Here is a 17,884-nt window from a genome sequence, read left to right as displayed (position 1 = left end):
AACCTTACCAAACAGACTATTACATGACAGAAATACACATAGGTTCAGTGTGTCGAATTTGGACATCTAGTGGTGACGTGTCAAGTTGCAGCTGAATACCCCCTCACCTCACCCTCTCCTTCCAAACATGAAAGAGAACCTGCGGTAGTTGTCATAACAAATCAAAAGGTGTTTAGTTTGTCTGGTTTGGACGACTAAAACACGGAGGCCTCCGTAGAGAGGAGCCACTCCTGACGTTAATATAAACTATCTAAATATAAAGGATCCATTTTAGGGTAAAGAAAACAACAATAAGTACAATTTAGATGAAACACTAGTGAAAACATCACTAGGATTATTTTATATTTAATTTCTGGCAGTAGATCCCTTTCACCTAAATCTTGCGGTGTACCTTTAAAGACAACTGTTGACAAAACAAGAGATAGTCCGATTAGAACCTGTCCACCAGCTTTAAAAGGAATGAACTGACACATGGTGTGAAGAATGTAACCAGAAGTAGTCAGAGCCACAGTCAGTGCCATGACTTCTCTTGGGTGCGGTGCTTGGAGAAGTGGCTCCTTGAGAACCGCAGCACTGAGTCTTCATAAAAACAATCATTGTAATGTTAAAGCACGAGAACACACACCCGTCCTTTTCTATTTTGGGCTCCTGGTGTGATTAGCCTGAGGCTCCAGCTGCTCTAAATAGTGGACTATGTTCAGACAAGTCTCACACTTTACTGATGAAACCGTCACTTACATACAGTTCCAAGTGACAGTCAGGATTTTGTGAACGGTCAATTTTCACAATAAAAAGGTCCAGGAAAACTGTAGCTTGAACAGTGTTGAAGTTTTGTTTAGGGAGTATACTTCATGTCCATAACCTGACAAACAATACTTATTCTAATAATGACTATGATAATCAAGCTCAGAAAGATTTTGATGACAACAAATTGTATATTATCAATATCCCTTCAGGAATAAAACGTGAAGAATTAATAACACAATGTCAATTAGTTCACTAATAAAAGCCAGAATTGTGGTTTATGAGCACTGGACTTTGCCTTTCTGAAAATAATCCATCAATTAATTTACTACTACTACTTAATTTTCTGATGTTCTCCTTTACACTTGACATCTATTGCACTTCTGTCCGTCCTGGGAGAGGGATCCCTCACATGTGGCTCTCTCTGAGGTTTCTACCTTCTTTTTACCCTGTTCAAAGTATTTTTTGTAGTTTTTCCCTTACTCTTGTTGAGGGTTTAGGACAGAGGATGTCACACCTTGTTAAAGCCCTATGAGACAAACTGTGATTTGTGAATATGGGCTATACAAATAAAGTTTGATTGATTGATTTTACTCCTTAAAATAAGGAGCTGTTAAATGGTCACACAGTCTTAATAAAATCCAAGTGAACTGGAAAAAAGCTAAACAGAATAAACCCTAAGGGATAAAACAATAATAAAAAATAACTTAAATGATGGCCATTAAAAAGTGACTTCTTAGCGAGGCATGCATGCTCAAGGTTAGTTTGTGTGTGACTCAGGTTATTGGAGTTGCAAGAGGAGGCAAGGTGGCAGAAGGAGACAGCTTCCTGGGAAGATGAGTCTAGGCCAAGTGTGTGTAAGTGGAGCCAGCACTGTGGGTTAATGGTTTTGGGCTCATTGAAAATTGATTATTTGGGGTTATGGTATCTTTTCACTGGAAGTTAAGGATGTGAAAGACATTCACACATTATAAAAGAGTAGGTACAAGTACAACTGAGTGTTCACAATAACAGTTGGTCCCTTGTAGGAAGTGGACTGGAGATTAGGACAGGCCTGTGAGTTTATGAATGTGTGAGCATTAGTAGCTCAGACTGCTGATGTGATTCATGCCTTCGTCCTACTAAAATCTCTCTTTCTTTCATTCTGCCCTCCGATCTTCTTGACAGCCGCTCACATGATCGACTCGAGGAATCGGAAGTAAGGAAGAGCAGTGTGGATGGTGAAGTTCTTTGGAGGAACGGTTGTCTCAAATTATAAAAAAAGAAACATTAAATGATATGCGGTTAGGGCTGGGGCGACGCATCCACCTAAATGACATCATCGATTACAGCAGCACGTCCCAAAGATGGCTGTGACTGCTCAAAGCAAGCTGCAGCTACAAAACCTCTGGAGTGTGTGTGTATTTTAGGCCTAAGCTCTGCAAATTGGAAATGGCTTATCACAGCAGTACAAGAACTATGCAAGGTCACTTGAAGCAAAGGCATTACAGGCCTCACAGTTGTGTTGAACTCCATCAGTTTCATCTGTGGCAGGGGAGTGTATGTGTCACAGCAATCCTTTTGAATTTGCATCTTCTGATCTGATAAAGAGGGTCTATAATTATTATTAATATCATAGCACAGCCATGATATTAATGGAAATTAGATAATGATGATTGGCTGATTGAATACAATACTACACTATTAATGAAGTAACAAGCATGTGTTGAACTGGCACTGATCGAGTGCACTGGAAAGGAGGTCAATTCTTTGTTGGGTGCTAGAGTGAAGATACATAACAAGTCAGAGAACTTTAAAGTCCAGTCTGTTGGCCCCTTTTCCCAATTCATTAGTGAAGCTGCCAGGATACTACAAATGGCATTGAAACTGAAACTCCTATAATAAAACACCATTTGGCGGCAGCAGAGTGGGCAGGCAGGCCTCCAGTCAGATCACAGCGGCTTTGGCCCCTGACAACAGCTGGTAAACAGCATTTTGTTATTAGCTGCGATTCAGAGGCGCTGTTCAAACCTGATATTTACGTCCATAGCGATCCCTTGGACAGCTCTTAGTACGGTCCGGTCACTGAGATCACATTTGAGGTGGTCTGAGTCATGGGGTCACACTCTTTTAGCTGCATGAACACAAATGTCTCCTGGTTAACCCCGAAGGACCACCTGCTCAGCTGTCGTCCTCTTACATGCTTGAGTTTCATTCCTCCTTCTAACCAGAACTGAATCCAAATTATCCTGGATGGGAAAGCAGCTGTCTTGTGGCGATGACAGTGAGTTGCGAGTCAATCTCAGTCAAGCTATACCGTTTTTATAGCATCAAATAACCACTTTGAACCTAACTTGCCAGAAAAATGTGCACTTAGACATATATCACTGTAATAAGAACTACTTATGATGTGTAAGTACTTTGAATTTTTAGTTTGGTCCACGTCCCATCCACTAACATGGATGAGGTGGGGTGTACAACCTATACTACAGCCATCCTCCAGGGGACATCAAGACACATTGGGTTCACTTTTGTAGAGCAGTCATGTCATCCATCTTTATACAGTTTGTGTATTGAACCAAAAGTAATTTGACACTCGTGTATGGACCAATCACATTTTGAGCAGGACTGGGTTGCCCGCAGGTAAACAGTCCATGTAAAGAGCAAAAGACGTGAAACACATTGACCGAAGCTTATCGGCTGTTGGTTTAATAATTTATTCCTATTCATACGCAGATAGCTGTTAATAAAGATTTGCCAAAATGTCGCCTAGACCTAAAATACCAACAAAATTATCACTGTTTGTGTTTTGTCTGGAGAAATGTTCAGCGAGTCTTGGGCAACACCGGAAGCCCCAAAATATTGGCCGTTGCCCCCAAAGACTAATTCGCCAATGTCAATGACAATGTCTCCTATTTCTTGAATTCACCTCTCGACTAGATAATGCGGAGGATTTGTTGCTGTTGTGAACGCTTCTGAGCAGAGAACCTCCACTGTGATGTGTACGTGTGAAAGACAGACTCTGGGTAAACTCCGGACCCAGTTCTCCGGATTTTACCCGGAGGTCATGTCGGAAAACGGCTATGATAAGCCTGATGTCTGAATCTGTTAACAGGTTCCTGCAGTTCCAGGGGAAAACACTCAGCGATGAAGTTGAATGATTATTTCACTCATGATATATCATGTATCATGTAAACACCACACAGGCATTTTAACAAGGTTGAACATTGATTTTCATTGGAGGTGGTCTCTAAATATCTGCGAACTAAGAAAACCCTGCAGAGCTAAGGGTGATACTTCTCTGTGGGTTCACCATGACAAGCAATTCACTTCATACTACACATTGTTAATCCATCCACTGTTTATCTACAAATATCCATCAGCTTTATCCTTAATCTACCTGTGGTGTTATGTTCCTAAGAGCAGTTTAACATAAGAAGGGTCACATCATCGGCCTCTTCAGTTTAAGCCTTTAAAGCTGACATGACTGATGTCACACTTTATGAGCTGTAGCTAATAAATAAATTGATGTGGTAAACTATCCAAACTACAAAATGGATCTTGGTAACATTAAACTCTCTCAGCTCGCATGGTGTCTGTTACGTGCACTCTTTATAAGACACCAATATTGAACAGTATTGTTAGCAGCTTGCTAGGTAGCCCAGTTCACAACTGATTTACCCACTGCATGGATCCAAAGAAGGGTTATTAGCTGGCTAACAGCAGTCAGCATCTCCCACTGGAACGTTCAGCTATGCACATCACATCAATATTTCAGACTAATCACTTTAATGTCTATCAGTCTCTAAAACTATATGATTGGCTCAGCAGCTAAAGTATCCTCAATAATCATCATCCCATAATAAATCAGAGTTTGTGAGATAGCATAAAATATACCACATGTGAATTCGGTAGTTTATCTTTACCAACAGAGGTATGTATACTTCTTGTATTATTTTTGAGACAGTGAGACATACTAAGAGCACCACTGGTGTATCGTCTTGTTTAAATGCATTGGGGTGTGATGTGTCATGAAGGACAATGTGTCCTCTGTTGGTCCAAAAGTAACCTGCTATCATTTTGTCCTGATCTATCAATTTTCCAAAAATCACATATTGTACCCTTTTATGCATTGGCTCAATATTCCAGTCACCATTAGACTTTACACATCAACATGCATCGTCTTACACATTATCCGTTAATCTTTTACCATAAGCCCCAATCCAATAATCAGTAATCAATATTACTGGGGTACATTTTCTTAAAAAGACAGACACTGCTGCACCATTTATTTGATGCATTATTTAAAGTACTTTTTCATAGTTGTATGTAGCTTTTGTAACTGATTAACATTTTATTTAAAATATTTTTTGTAATTCTTTTTATAGTCCATTACAATAACAATCGCTTACTTTGAAATGTAGTCCATTTATTTATAGATTAATAAATTAATTTGCAAACAAAATGTCTAATGCCCATTTCTTTGGACAATTGCAACATGACTATTTCAGTGACACTTCCTCTGTAGGCGTGCACAGTTGTTTTGCTTTACAGACCCTCAGCCAACAAGACAACAGCTAAACTGCAGTGACGGTGCAATCAATGCTTATGTCTCCTCCTGTCCACAAACTGAGAGGAGGCTGAGCTAAAAAGGAACTGGGCTCCCTCTCTTAAAATGGCCCACTCCTTGCAGTAGTGCTATCATCTATCCCGTCGGACAGGAAATGACAGGAGGAAAGAGGTCAAAGAGGAACAACAGAAATCTACAGCACAACTACACAACAAACAACCACGGAAGCTGGACACCAATTATGTATGTGTGATTGTTCCTGTCAAGCCCAGTTGTAGTTTTACACCTCCTCTCATCACACAACAATTTAAAACATGTTTTTTGCCATGCCAACTATTTGTGTGTGTGTGTGTGTGTATGAATATTTTCAAGTCTGCTGCTCACATAATTTCCAGAACATCCAGAACATTGACCCTCTCTCCATTTACAAATCTGTCTCAAAACCCTTTTTTTTTTTTAAACTGCCATTATCAGGTTGACTGTTTTCCATTTGGCCAACCTACATAATGTTTTATTCACTGTTCATTTTATTGACCTTTGGTTGCATTGTTTTTTGTTCTGTTTTGATCTCTGCCTTGTAAGGTGACCTTGAGTGCTGTGAAAGGCGCCTATAAATAAAATGTATTATTATAATTATTAGCTATTACACATTTCAGTATTTAATCTTCACCAGTCGGCATGAAGCTTACAAAGAAACAAAAATGAAAAGAACATTTAAGTACTTGACATACACTTTCAATTGTCTTTTAGATTCCAATGCTTTGACTGACCACTGTACATAAAAAAGATGAGTGATCAGGAGCTCAGGGCCAATTCAAACACATTATCCTTCCACTCTACAGTCCCTCTATTTAAATAGGCATGCAGACATTGACTTTAGCCACATGTTGACATTTGGCCTGAAGAGGAGCTTAACATATATACACAAACGCTCATCAACTCTTTTTCAAATATCCTGATGGATCATGGTGATGGATTGTGGATTATGGCGGCATCTGATTGTGGTGGCAGCTGATCGTGGACTATTATTTTCAAAAAGACTGCTTGATAAACAATATGTCTACTCACATACTCTACCATTACTGACAATATCTCATCGATTCATTTACTTTCCATTATGTTACAAATAGTTTCTTCTATTTAATGTTGTAAATACTCTTATTTTTCTGATGTTCTCAGTTACATGAGGCATCTATTGCACTTCTGTCCGTCCTGGGAGAGGGATCCCTCACATGTGGCTCTCTCTGAGGTTTCTACGTTTTTTTCCCTGTTCAAAGGTTTTTTTTTTAGTTTTTCCTGACTCTTGTTGAGGGTTAAGGACAGAGGATGTTACACCTTGTTAAAGCCCTATGAGACAAATTGTGATTTTTGAATATGGGCTATACAAATAAAATTTGTTGTTTGATTGAAATATATTTATCAAGACATTAATAAATAATTCCCCTCAAAAAGAAAAACAATGAGGCAGTGAGGGTGTCAACAGTTACTGTATGTATATCCTATCTACATTAGGGTAACCTGGCAATAATCAACACTTTCAATACATGACAAGTTGAATATGAAAATGCTTTACTAGTTTAAATCAGTACTAAGTTAACAAAGCTACTGCTGTTATTATATTCTTCTGTGAATGAGAATCTTTTCATTTAGCATCCAGAAGTCCAGTGCTGTATTAGATCCACATTCCTGATATTAAGATAGATCAAATGTGAGGTAAAAATGACTTCTTTGCAGAGGGCAGTGAAACAAAACTTTACTTTAATACCTGGAGGCCAATCTAACAAAATATTATCAATCACTTCTCTAATCTGTAGATTTGGTTTCTAATTTAGACGGCATCTTGTCTCTCTTTCACTCATTAAGGGGTTCTGTGATCTGACTATGGGTTTGCACAAAGTACTGAAGGACCTTCAAAACATTCAGAAGCTCGGATTATGATGAAGAATGTTGACCTCATAAATTCCTTAAGCTACTTACACATGCGGGTTGATCTAAATTGATGTCTGTATCACTAGTCTTTGCAGTTAAAATAACTCTAAGACTATTCTTTCAAAGAACGACAGCCAACTCGTTCCAACATATCAGCTATTAAACCTACATGTTAACTGGTCCATCTCCGTGGCTGCTCCATCCTCTGAAGATGATGTGATATGATGCAAATCTCTAGAACCGGTCAGTACATTGACCAGGTGTTGTCCACAAAACAAAAACAGTGACCTTTATTTTAGATTTGGCTTTGAACACAGTATTCCCCCATAGCTGAGAGTTGAGAGTCTACATGGGTGCTGTAATGCCTGGATTACCTCCAGTGGGCCGTGGTCCCAGCCCCTCCCCTTTCACAGAACTACCATCTGTGCCAAATCCCACAGTCCAGCTTGTATTCTCTCAGGCGGCTCTTCATTACATCATCTCATCACATTCGCTCGCTCTGCATGATCGTGGGTGATACACATTCACACGCATGTTCAGAGTTCTTCTGTTTGCTGCAGTGCTCCCCCACACGACTATAGGCCCTGAGTCTGTGGCAGTACTGTCCTCTTAAATTGTCTGACCAGCAGCTCACCACCCAAAGCCATTCATTAGTGAAGTTAGTTTTTTAGATGAAATTAATATAATTTGAGAAATTACAGTTTCTCAATTGTGACAATATAATGCTTTTTTCTTATTTAAATCAGTTTCAACTGAATATCTATAAGTAACTGGGTGATGAACAGACAAAATAATGCAGAATAATCCATAATGAAAATGATCACTAGTTGGAGGCCCAATTTGGTTTCCAATCGTAATAATAAAAGAATAAAATCCTCACAATTAAGAAGCTAAAATCAGTTTAACATTCAAAGTCAAATCTCTTAGCTAAAAATGCTAAAACAATGCAAAGTATAGAGTAGTTTTCTCTATTTTGTCATCAATAACAATACAATTCTGTAGTATCAATATGAATCTGAGATTTACAAAAAATTGGCAGATCCCAGTATATAAATAATTCAAAATAAATATAATACTGTAGAGTTGGCAATTCATATCTGCACAGTCATATTTGACTCCTACATGCCATGATAGAATCACCACCCTGTGAATGTTGCCAAGGCTCTGTTCAGACCTGGTATTAACATCCGTCCTGAGTGAGCCGATCACAAGTGGACTGCTCAGTGGGAACAAACCCAAAACGCATTGAGTTCCCATCACTCAGACCACATTTAGTGGTGGTCTGTGACGGATGAGGCCACCTTCTTTTGCCTGTGAGGACACAAATATGTGCAGGACGGACCACCTACTCAGCTGACTCCCTCTGACCTGCTACCAAAAAAACATTGAATGTGTGGCCACCACCACCACAATACCAGTGCATTGACACTCAGCATCTTGCACAGCTCTCTCTCTCTCTCGCTCTCTCTCTGAAACACACACACTGACAATGGACCCCTTTGTCATATAGTCAGACTGACTAAAAACAACATAATTTGGTCTTTGTGAACAGAAATGATTTACATGTGAATTTGCATTTAGAGCAGGGAAGTTAGATCCGATCCCAGTGGTCACTGGAGACACATTCAGGACACACACTCCGAGATGACCACATGTGATCAGATCATCCAAGTTGCATGTTAGAACCAGGTCTGAACAGGACCGACAAGTCTTGAAGTTTTGGACAAAGACAGGGGTGAAACACTGAGCATGAGAGCAGGCAGGAAATACTGCACTGTGATAACTGACAGGAAATGACATAATCAGCCAGTGCTCCCCCTAACAACTGACAGTACTGGCTCAATTCTGGTTCAGAAACCACTGTTGACTCAATTCGGAATAGCACGTCGGTCTTGTTGGCATGCTGCTGTGAGAAAACCACTACTGTTCTCCAGAGGACAGCTGAGACATGAGTGAGGACTGTCTTTAAAAGACATGCTCTTCTGGAAGATGCCTCATGTTCCTGTTACTCTGGCCAATGGAATTTCAGCTGTGTCTGTCACCACTATATTTCGACTACCCGACTGCTACTTAGTTCCATCTGTACCTTCTTTTATTTAAGTAAGACATAGTGAAATATAAACCTAATAATACAAGTTTCTCTATTTATTTTTTTTAGATTTGCCCTCTCTCTCGCTCTCTCTCTCTCATGCGCACTTTCTACTTCCTTTTTTTTCTCTTTCCATTTCTCGCACTTCTTCAAACTAAATTCCCTTTCCCACACTCAGCTTGCTACAGAGCTGATTTGTCCCATTTGGACATTTTCATATTTTTTTGTGCTGTAACTCTGAATCATAGTGGATGTATTTTATTCTCTAACCAAAACATTAAGTAAAAAAAGAGACAGATGTCTATAAAGTCAGTTACGGGAAGTAAACAGGCAACGTTTTTTTAGGTCTTGACCTTGCTATGTAAAGTGCCTTGAGATAATGTATGTTGTGAGTTGGCATTATAAAAATAAAACTGAATGGAATTTACTGTCAGCTGTGTGTTAGCTATGCCTGAAAGAGGAGGGTGCAGTGACACAGTGGTTATCAAAGCAAAGATACAAAAACATTTCCAAGGTACTGAATTATAGGACAGTATGGCTAATCATGAAAATATAGAAAGAATACAGTACAGCTGTAAAACTGCAACAGCAGGCCTTCCTGGCTGAACCACGTTGTGTGTTAAGCCATTTTCAGACATGACCTCCGGGTAAAATCCGGAGAATTGGCTACGGAGTTTACCCGGAGTTTGCCTTTTACACACGCCCAACGCAACGTGAGGTTTTCTGCAAAGACGCGTCACATCAGCAACAAATCCTCCACATTATTCAGGCGACAGATGGAGCAGCCGGATGCAGCAGACAGAGACAGGAAGTGACGTATTAACTCTGCTGAGGAGATCAAGTGATATTGTTTCCAGCCCCCCCGACACCGTTGTCAGCTCTTATCACCACAAACTCTCTTGACATCGTCAGTGTCTTTTTACGTGTATGACGTTACTTTTCCGACAGTTTAATAGGCAACTGTGAAAGCACTCTCTTTGAAGGGATGGAGGGCTGGAAGGTTACTCAGCTACTTAAGTGAAATTCAGCAACCGTAGGAGCTTGTTTTTAGGATCACATGATCACACACACTCTCATGCGCACACTGAAAGACAGGTACACAGAGAGGGCCAGTGATTTGTCCAGGGCACCTGCCGTCCTGCCGAGGACGGGAAACCTTTGGGGAATTTCTGACAGTTTATGAGTTCACAGTTTCAGTGATAGTCCAGATGGGCAGTCAGACTATGACCGACGGGCCCATTGAAAATATGTTTGTGAGAGAGGAGAGAGACACAGACAGAGTGACAGAGTGAAAGTGAGCTACAGCGGGGATCGGAAGGTCATACTGAATCCATGTGCTGCAAATAGATCCACAATGAAGCAATTTATGAGAAGTGTAAAAAATATTTGGGTTCATTATGAAACTGTGGTGGGACAAATTAAAAGACAACTGAGCTAGAATCTGAAGTCTTCTGACTCATGAAGCAGATGTTACATTAGACGAGTTGGGAAGAATGTAGTTTCCCAAACAGCAGGTTACAAGGTTGGCCATACTACTGTGTGCAGTCAATGTGCCAAACTGAGGATGTAGTTGTTATTCATGTTGTCGCACCGCTTTAACTACTTTCAATGACAAGTAGCTTCAGTTTTTAAAAACTCATAAAATACGCTAATGATCATATTCATGACATTGTTTAATCACATTTACATTCCGCCAGTTGGTTTCAGCCCTTCATCTGTCTGATTCGCTCATATATTTGAATACAGATGTGTCCGATATAAAGTTGCTCTCATTCACGTTTGTGTGTGACAGAGTATGAAACTGTGACAGAAGCATGTTACACAGGAATCACAAGTCATTTCCAAACTGCTGATCGGCTAAAACCACAACATCATCTGACAAAATCTCCACATGCCTAAGTTCAAGACAATGGCTGTGCTGTGATTTCAGATATATTCATTCCTCAGAGAGAAAGTTCATTCACATCTGTGTCAGCTGCCATGCGGTCAATTGAATGACACACACAGGGTGCTTGCGCAAATAAAAGACAAAGCTCACAGGGCTGTACTGGTGACTCTCTTCTACAGAAAGTAACTACAGTTTGTCCAAAAGACACTGGACTGTTTACAGTTTTTTTTTTTTTAAATAATTAAAGGGTTCTAAAAACTGAGTACGTGGCATTCACTTATAAAGGCCTGGCCTTACTGTTTCAGTCCAGCCAAAAACCTAGCTGATTCTATGTTGTGTAAAGACGAGCTTCCGTATCTCATATTTGTAAAGATAGGGACGCTACAGAAAAAAGGTAACATGACCATCTGACACATCTAATGGAACTATAATCAGTTTTTCTTTTTAAATGACAAACAGATTTTAACTTAAGGGCCTTGCTGGCTTCTTTCCAGAGCTTTCAACTGCATCTCGCAGTCTTCAAGTGTTTTCTTAGTTGTCATGGAGACAACAATGAAGCAAAAAGACTATCTCCATGACAACTGAGAAAACTACATCTACCAATGACTGCATGTGGGATGTGGTGGAAAGTCATATAAAAATGAAAATATATATAAAAATAGGCAATAAATGGAACAAACTTGTGAACAACAATGAACACTCAGTTATATATTTTAGAGACAACGTAGACAAGATGTCCTTAAAAGGCTCTGGGAATATTGGACATCAATTTCCATAACAACAGTGCAAACTCATGTGCTGTGGAAGATTGTTGTGCTCCCAGAGAGCCACTGAGTGGGCATTATAGTGAAAGTGTTTTTTTCAAGACACATCACGTTAGATCACGAACTGATTCCATTACCCAGGTCATTATCCTTACAGAAGAGTAGCTAATTCAAGTGAATCCACTGATAATCAACTAATTATGAATTAAAAGGTGTGAGGGACATGCAGAGGAAACATTTCAAAGGATAAATTAAATACTTGCATGTACCGTCACTGAAACTAAATTCCGGATTTTTGTTGATCTGATATTGATAAGAACCAACTGCTCTACAACTGAGCTCAAATGGAAATGAAGGAGCGATAAAAGAACACGAAATAATGTGTTAATTGTTAATTCAACTCTTGTTACTTGCCAGATATATATCAAAAAAACAATATCATAGTATTTTAACATCTAAATATCTGTCTTTTCTCTTCCTGTAAAACAGTTTTAACTCTAAAGTTGCTCATCCTGCACCTAAGCACGTTTACTGCTGATTCTTTATTGGAATTTCAGCTCCCTCCCTGCAACTTAAAAACTCTGCTAGTTAGCGACGTTCGTACAGGGAACTACGCTGACCAGTTCATCTTCGTAGGCGAAGTCCTCAACAGAGAGCAGGTTTTCGCCATTACTTTGTTGTTGTTAATGTTGGGCTGCTAGGTTCAGTAGTTTGCCGCATATCAAACGCTACTGGCTACTGTAAATGCCAATCAATAACCATTACAATTCCCTCCATAGCTTTGTGTTGAGGAAGCCACCCTAACGTCCTGTTCTTGAACTCCTGGAAGGGATGGAAAATAATTTAGGAGGCAGAGCAGCATCTCTAGTGATAGCTTGCTTGGCCATTTTTTTAATATTCAACTTTGGCAGTAGTTCAGATTCTTGAGGCGATCACTGGTCATATAATTTGAGCTGCTCTCTCTGGATTAACTACCAGTGAGACAAAAGTGAATGATGATAAAACATTTCAAGCACTTGTAGGCTATTGTAGTAATGAACATTTCTAGATTTTTGTTTTGGAAGAATGTTTTCCAAATGATGACCTCCAGCTCGTTCCCCTCATTCTGTAAATTTGGACACATGCTATAATAATAACGTTGTTGTTTTTGTTGTTGTTGTTGATAGAGCTAGTGGTATGTTTTTTATAGAAGAGTACTTCACAATCATCGGCCCGGATGGATGGATAGTAGTCTGTTCTGTTAATACACTCAGTTTGCTGTATGACACATAATCAGTACTGTAAAAATTGAGCATGTATTATTTGTAAACCCTGCCTCTCTCCCAATACCAGCTGGGATTGGCTCTAGCTCCCCCTGCAACCCTCAGAGGATAAACAGAGTAGATCTTAAATGCATGAATGGACGGATGAAGTGTATTCTGTTAATTCGCTCAGTTTTGCTGTATGACACAACATCAGCAGTGGAATGTTGTGCATTAGACGTTGGTGTAGATCATGTGTTATATGTGGTTCGATGTTCTTGTGTAGTGTAATTTTCAACATGCATGTTGTAGCTTGGTTAGTGTTGTGGACTTTCCTTCAGCTGCTGCTCGCTGTGGCTTGGCGTGGGGAGCAGTGTTCGGCTTTCAGGGACCCACCTGATTTTGTAGTTGGGCAGCGTGTGTTTCTTTTTGATCACCCTCTTCAGCTGGTTGACGATGATGGAGGTGAGCTGGGGCAGCGGTCTCCCCTCGAACTGAGACTTCACCTCGAAGTCCACGAGCGGGTCCTCCAGGAAGGAGAAGGACCAGTGGGAGAAGGGCATGCGCGTGAACTGCAGCCTCAGCCTGCCCACCACGCGCCGCATCTTGACGAACAGGTAGGCAGACTTCCCAAACACCAGCTCCACGTCGATGGCGAGGTGGAAGCCGCCATTGTACTCGATGTCCACCTCGAAGTTGAGCTCCTCCGGCATGCCGTCCTCGTTCAGGTGCACCGGCTTCATGAGTGTGGCGGTTTTGAAGACGGGCAGAGAATTGCCCAGGGAGATGTCTCTGAGGCTGAGCCCCTCCAGGAGGCGACCCGCCGTCTTGGTCTGCAGCAGCTCCTCAAACTCCACCTTGATCTTCTTGGTGAGCCAGTGTCGGATCACCGGGGTGTCGCGCAGCTCCCTGAACAGGAACATGAATATCGCGTTGAGGAAATTGCACGTCTCGGGTTTGTTGGCGTCCCCGGGTTCGCTGTGTGTCGGCGGCTGTTTGGGGCTGCCGCCGGTGACAGCCGCTTCCTGCTGCCGCGCCGAGGCGGCCTCCTGCTGCCTGTGTGCGGCGGCGGCGGCGGCGGCAGCTGCCGTGTTGTCCTGCTGCTGCTGCCCTGCCTCGGCATGCTGGGTATTAAAGTAATCCTTCAGTGCGTTTTCAGGCACCACTTTCACATACTGCACCGTCCTGCCTGCGGGCTCCGGGCTCCTCCGGTAGATCAGCAAGAACTGAACTATCAACGTGGCGACCGCTCCGGAGAACACGGAAATGAGGATCAGGTAAATCATCTCGAGCAGCTGCCCCGACGCCGTGTCGGAGTCACGGTGTGTTCATGTCCTGAGGTTTAGTCGCATGAACAAAGCAAGTTCCACCTGGTCACACTCAAAGCTGCCATATCATCTGCTTCTTCCCTGAGCCTCACTCTCCGCACCTGATTGGACGAGCCGCTTACGTCCGTGCGGCGTGCGCGCAATGACGCAGCCTCAGTGTGTTTCTTTCGATGCGTTCAAGTTATGGCGGATTTGCCGCTTTGCCCCAATGTGAAACTGCTGTTGACCACTGAACAGCGTCTGACGACCAGTGTGGGCATCAGCAGCAGATTCGCTTTAATGTGTCCAATCAAAACCGGATGTCACCTCAGGTAAAAGACTTCATGTGTGTCGGACCTTTTTCTTTGATTAGAGACCTGAGCACATGAACCTGGCAGCAGGTTTACACCATACTGTAAACACCAGCTCCTTTATCAATAATCTGCAGTTTTACTTATGTCTTTCATCATATAAGTTATTTTCACGTTATAATGACTGTTTTCCAATTTTAATTCGAAACTCTTTGTCTTTTATCCAGCAACATATCATTTTATCTTGTTATATAAGTGGTCAGCGTTATGCAATACCAATGAACAAGTTGTCAACAACTCAAAAACGTCTCATTGAAACAAGAGAAGAAACAACCGTAAGTTACAACTGTTTTATTATAAAGAAAGTGAATAAATCCTAAAATATACAAAATGATATATGTAAACATTTTTCATGATTGTGTCTGTTTTCTTAAATTCTTATAGATAAACAAACAATGCAGGAGGAGGAGCCATATGAATTAGAGTGCAGGAGAAGCATAACTCTTTTCTCTGATCTTCATCCAAAATGCTTTGGAAAGGCTCAGGTGCCTTCATGTACCACAGTGCTCTGTGTAAGTCAAAATGGAGAGAAGAACCACACAGTGCTTCAACAGGAGACACTCACATATATAAGCTTTAACATTGTTCACGGCAGCCATTTTTACAAGAAATATTGGGTAAACACGTGTGACCTATCAAGAGCCTTCAATAGAAAATTACATTAAATGGGAAACCTGAATAAATGAGTGGAGAACCAAGATGAATGTAGACGCTTCCACTCAGGTGCACTGGTACAATAAAGCTATGAACATGTGATCACGCTCTGTGGATTGAACAGTTCTAGTATCAAGATGGAAAAAGAGAAGATCGAAGTGACTTTAAAAGAGGGATCATCGTTGGGACAGAGCTTTATTCAAGAAGCTCCTCTGGCCATTCTAGTGTTCCAGTAGGAACAGTGACTAAAAGTGACATCTGTAATCTATGAAAAAAACAAAGATGTCAGTAAACAGAGTCGGACATTATGGTTAACAGTGCATATTCAATGACAGAGAAGCTCTTGCATTAGTGAAAAAAGCAATTCAGGTGGTCAGACTGTGTTAGAGAGAGCAGTCTGTCCACAGTAACATTGAGTGATGGTACAGAGGGCTGTAGTGCATAAAGCTTTCATCGCAAACATGAACGCACATCGGAGAGTTCAGTGGTGCACAAACCACAGACACTGGTCTACAGAGATGTGGAGATGGAATCTGTGTCACGGTGCAGCACATGGTGGCCAAACACCAAACACACGTTATGTTGGTTTCTCCTTTTACTTGTCACCTGTCTGCATACATAGAGACAGATATGCTGGTAGTATTGACACTCTGGAGTTGTCCCATTCTAATGTGATGGAGGAAACAAGTTTAGTTAAATGTTAAAAGTTTGAATGAAATAATATTGTGTAGCTACATTAAAAAGCTTGAGATCAATAACAATGTATGAGAACAATAACAATGTATGTTGAATGTGTCTTGCACTCCATGTGAGAAACAACAATGGACCAATACCATCTAGTTAAACTAATTACCCACAGATCATTGTGTTGTTGTTGTAGGAGCTGACGAAAGGAGAACTCAGGCAGCAGCTGATGTCTTATGCAGAAGGTTTTAATGTAGACTTGATGCATCAAGGAGACCAGAAGTCTGAAGATGTCTCCCATCACATTGTGTCCTTTACGTCTTGCCACTGGTGAAATACGCAAAAGAGTTGAAGTTGGTGAGAGTTGAAATTGGTGCCTCTCTGTCTGGTGCATCTGAGTTAGATATGAAAGTCTTAAAGTGCAGACACTACAATGCATTGTTGTTTGGCCCTTTATCTATAACCTGACCTTGGGTACTGCTTAGAGAGAGAAGGAAGTATCTGTGGAATTAGACAGGCACTATTCTCCTGTACAGATATGATATGTAATATACAATATATATAATATATAGTGGCATATACAGTAATGTGTGAGGATGGTCAAAAATTCCTCAACAGTGTGGAATGACTTTTGGAGCCATTCATACCAGACATCCGGAGAAAAAGGCCTGAGCTGAAGAGCCTCTGTAGAAAGAGATGTCCAAGTTTTCTCCTGAACATTGTCATTGTCTGATCCAGGTTACTGCTGCATTTATTAAATCCAAGGCCTCACTGTCTTTTAGCACCAGTACTGAAGTGATGAAGTGTGTTAAGACACAAAATATGATTACTATTCGTGTTGTGGTGTTAAACACCAGTCTAAGTCACTTGTTTATGACCAAGTAAATCTGAATTCTAGTCACCACATGTTTTTTCTTGTCATCGTATATAATGATATATACATCAAAAAAGGCAACACAAAAAAAATTACAAACATCCAACACAAAAGATGTCAAAATGCCCCTTATCCAACATACAAATATCTTAACATGAATTAAGGATCCTATATCTTATTTTTCAGAATTTACTGCCTCAGGTTTTGATGTTGTTATCATATAACTTTAAATGAAAGCAGCAATTAGAGGGTGCATTCAATGTTTACAACCAGACTCACTTGATTTGCAATCTAAAGTTATTTACACCATGTATTACATGATATTACATTTGATCCTAACTTGTCATGTATAAGGGATGTTTAAGGCATTAAATTTATCCTTTTATAAATCTGAATAAAATATTTTAAACATCCCATGTAGCAAAGTACTGCTGAGTTTACATTATTAATAGGTTATTTATTTGCAGGGAATTGCTTTGAGTGGGTTCCGGTGTCCCTGCACAACACCGACGTGCAGTAATACATTTAACAGGCCAGGTCACACCATGCTGGGCCCTGTGCAGACGTCACGTCACCTCACACCCCGTCTGGTGCTAAATGACACCTCTGATCCAGCATGTACCAGGAGATACTAACCACTGCAGGCCTGAAGCTTGAGGCCTGGATGTCGGACACCTTAAAGGAAAATTACACCTCGTTTTCTGCTTGAATTTTGCTGTCAAAAGTCAAAAGGTAAGTGTGACAATATTACATCTCTTACTGCAGAGATGTTGTGCAAGAGCATTACACA

General features: G+C 40.7%; 1 protein-coding gene and 1 long non-coding RNA gene across 3 annotated transcripts in view; one reads left to right on the top strand and one right to left on the bottom strand.

The window, feature by feature from the left end:
* Nucleotides 1-14,637, bottom strand: part of pdzd8 (PDZ domain containing 8) — a 40,194-nt gene extending 25,557 nt beyond the window's left edge. Inside the window, exon 1 of the mRNA XM_035172400.2 lies at nucleotides 13,601-14,637. Within this exon, the coding sequence (XP_035028291.1) occupies nucleotides 13,601-14,490 (890 nt within the window). The 5' untranslated portion in view covers nucleotides 14,491-14,637. The remainder of the gene's footprint in view (nucleotides 1-13,600) is intronic.
* Nucleotides 14,638-14,680: 43 nt separating this feature from the next.
* Nucleotides 14,681-16,463, top strand: LOC118118899. Of its 2 annotated transcripts, XR_004698017.2 has the most exons (4): nucleotides 14,681-14,843; nucleotides 15,050-15,157; nucleotides 15,267-15,394; nucleotides 16,417-16,463. It is a non-coding gene; the product is annotated as an uncharacterized LOC118118899 (long non-coding RNA). The 2 variants fall into 2 exon arrangements; XR_004698016.2 differs by lacking the exon at nucleotides 16,417-16,463 and having other exon boundaries at nucleotides 14,689-14,843; nucleotides 15,267-16,255.
* The last annotated feature ends 1,421 nt before the right edge of the window (nucleotides 16,464-17,884 follow it).

Source organism: Hippoglossus stenolepis, chromosome 12, assembly GCF_022539355.2.
Source record: "Hippoglossus stenolepis isolate QCI-W04-F060 chromosome 12, HSTE1.2, whole genome shotgun sequence".
Taxonomy (NCBI): Eukaryota; Metazoa; Chordata; class Actinopteri; order Pleuronectiformes; family Pleuronectidae; genus Hippoglossus; species Hippoglossus stenolepis.
Note: the sequence above shows the minus strand (reverse complement) of the source record. Positions and strands in the feature narration are given on the sequence as shown.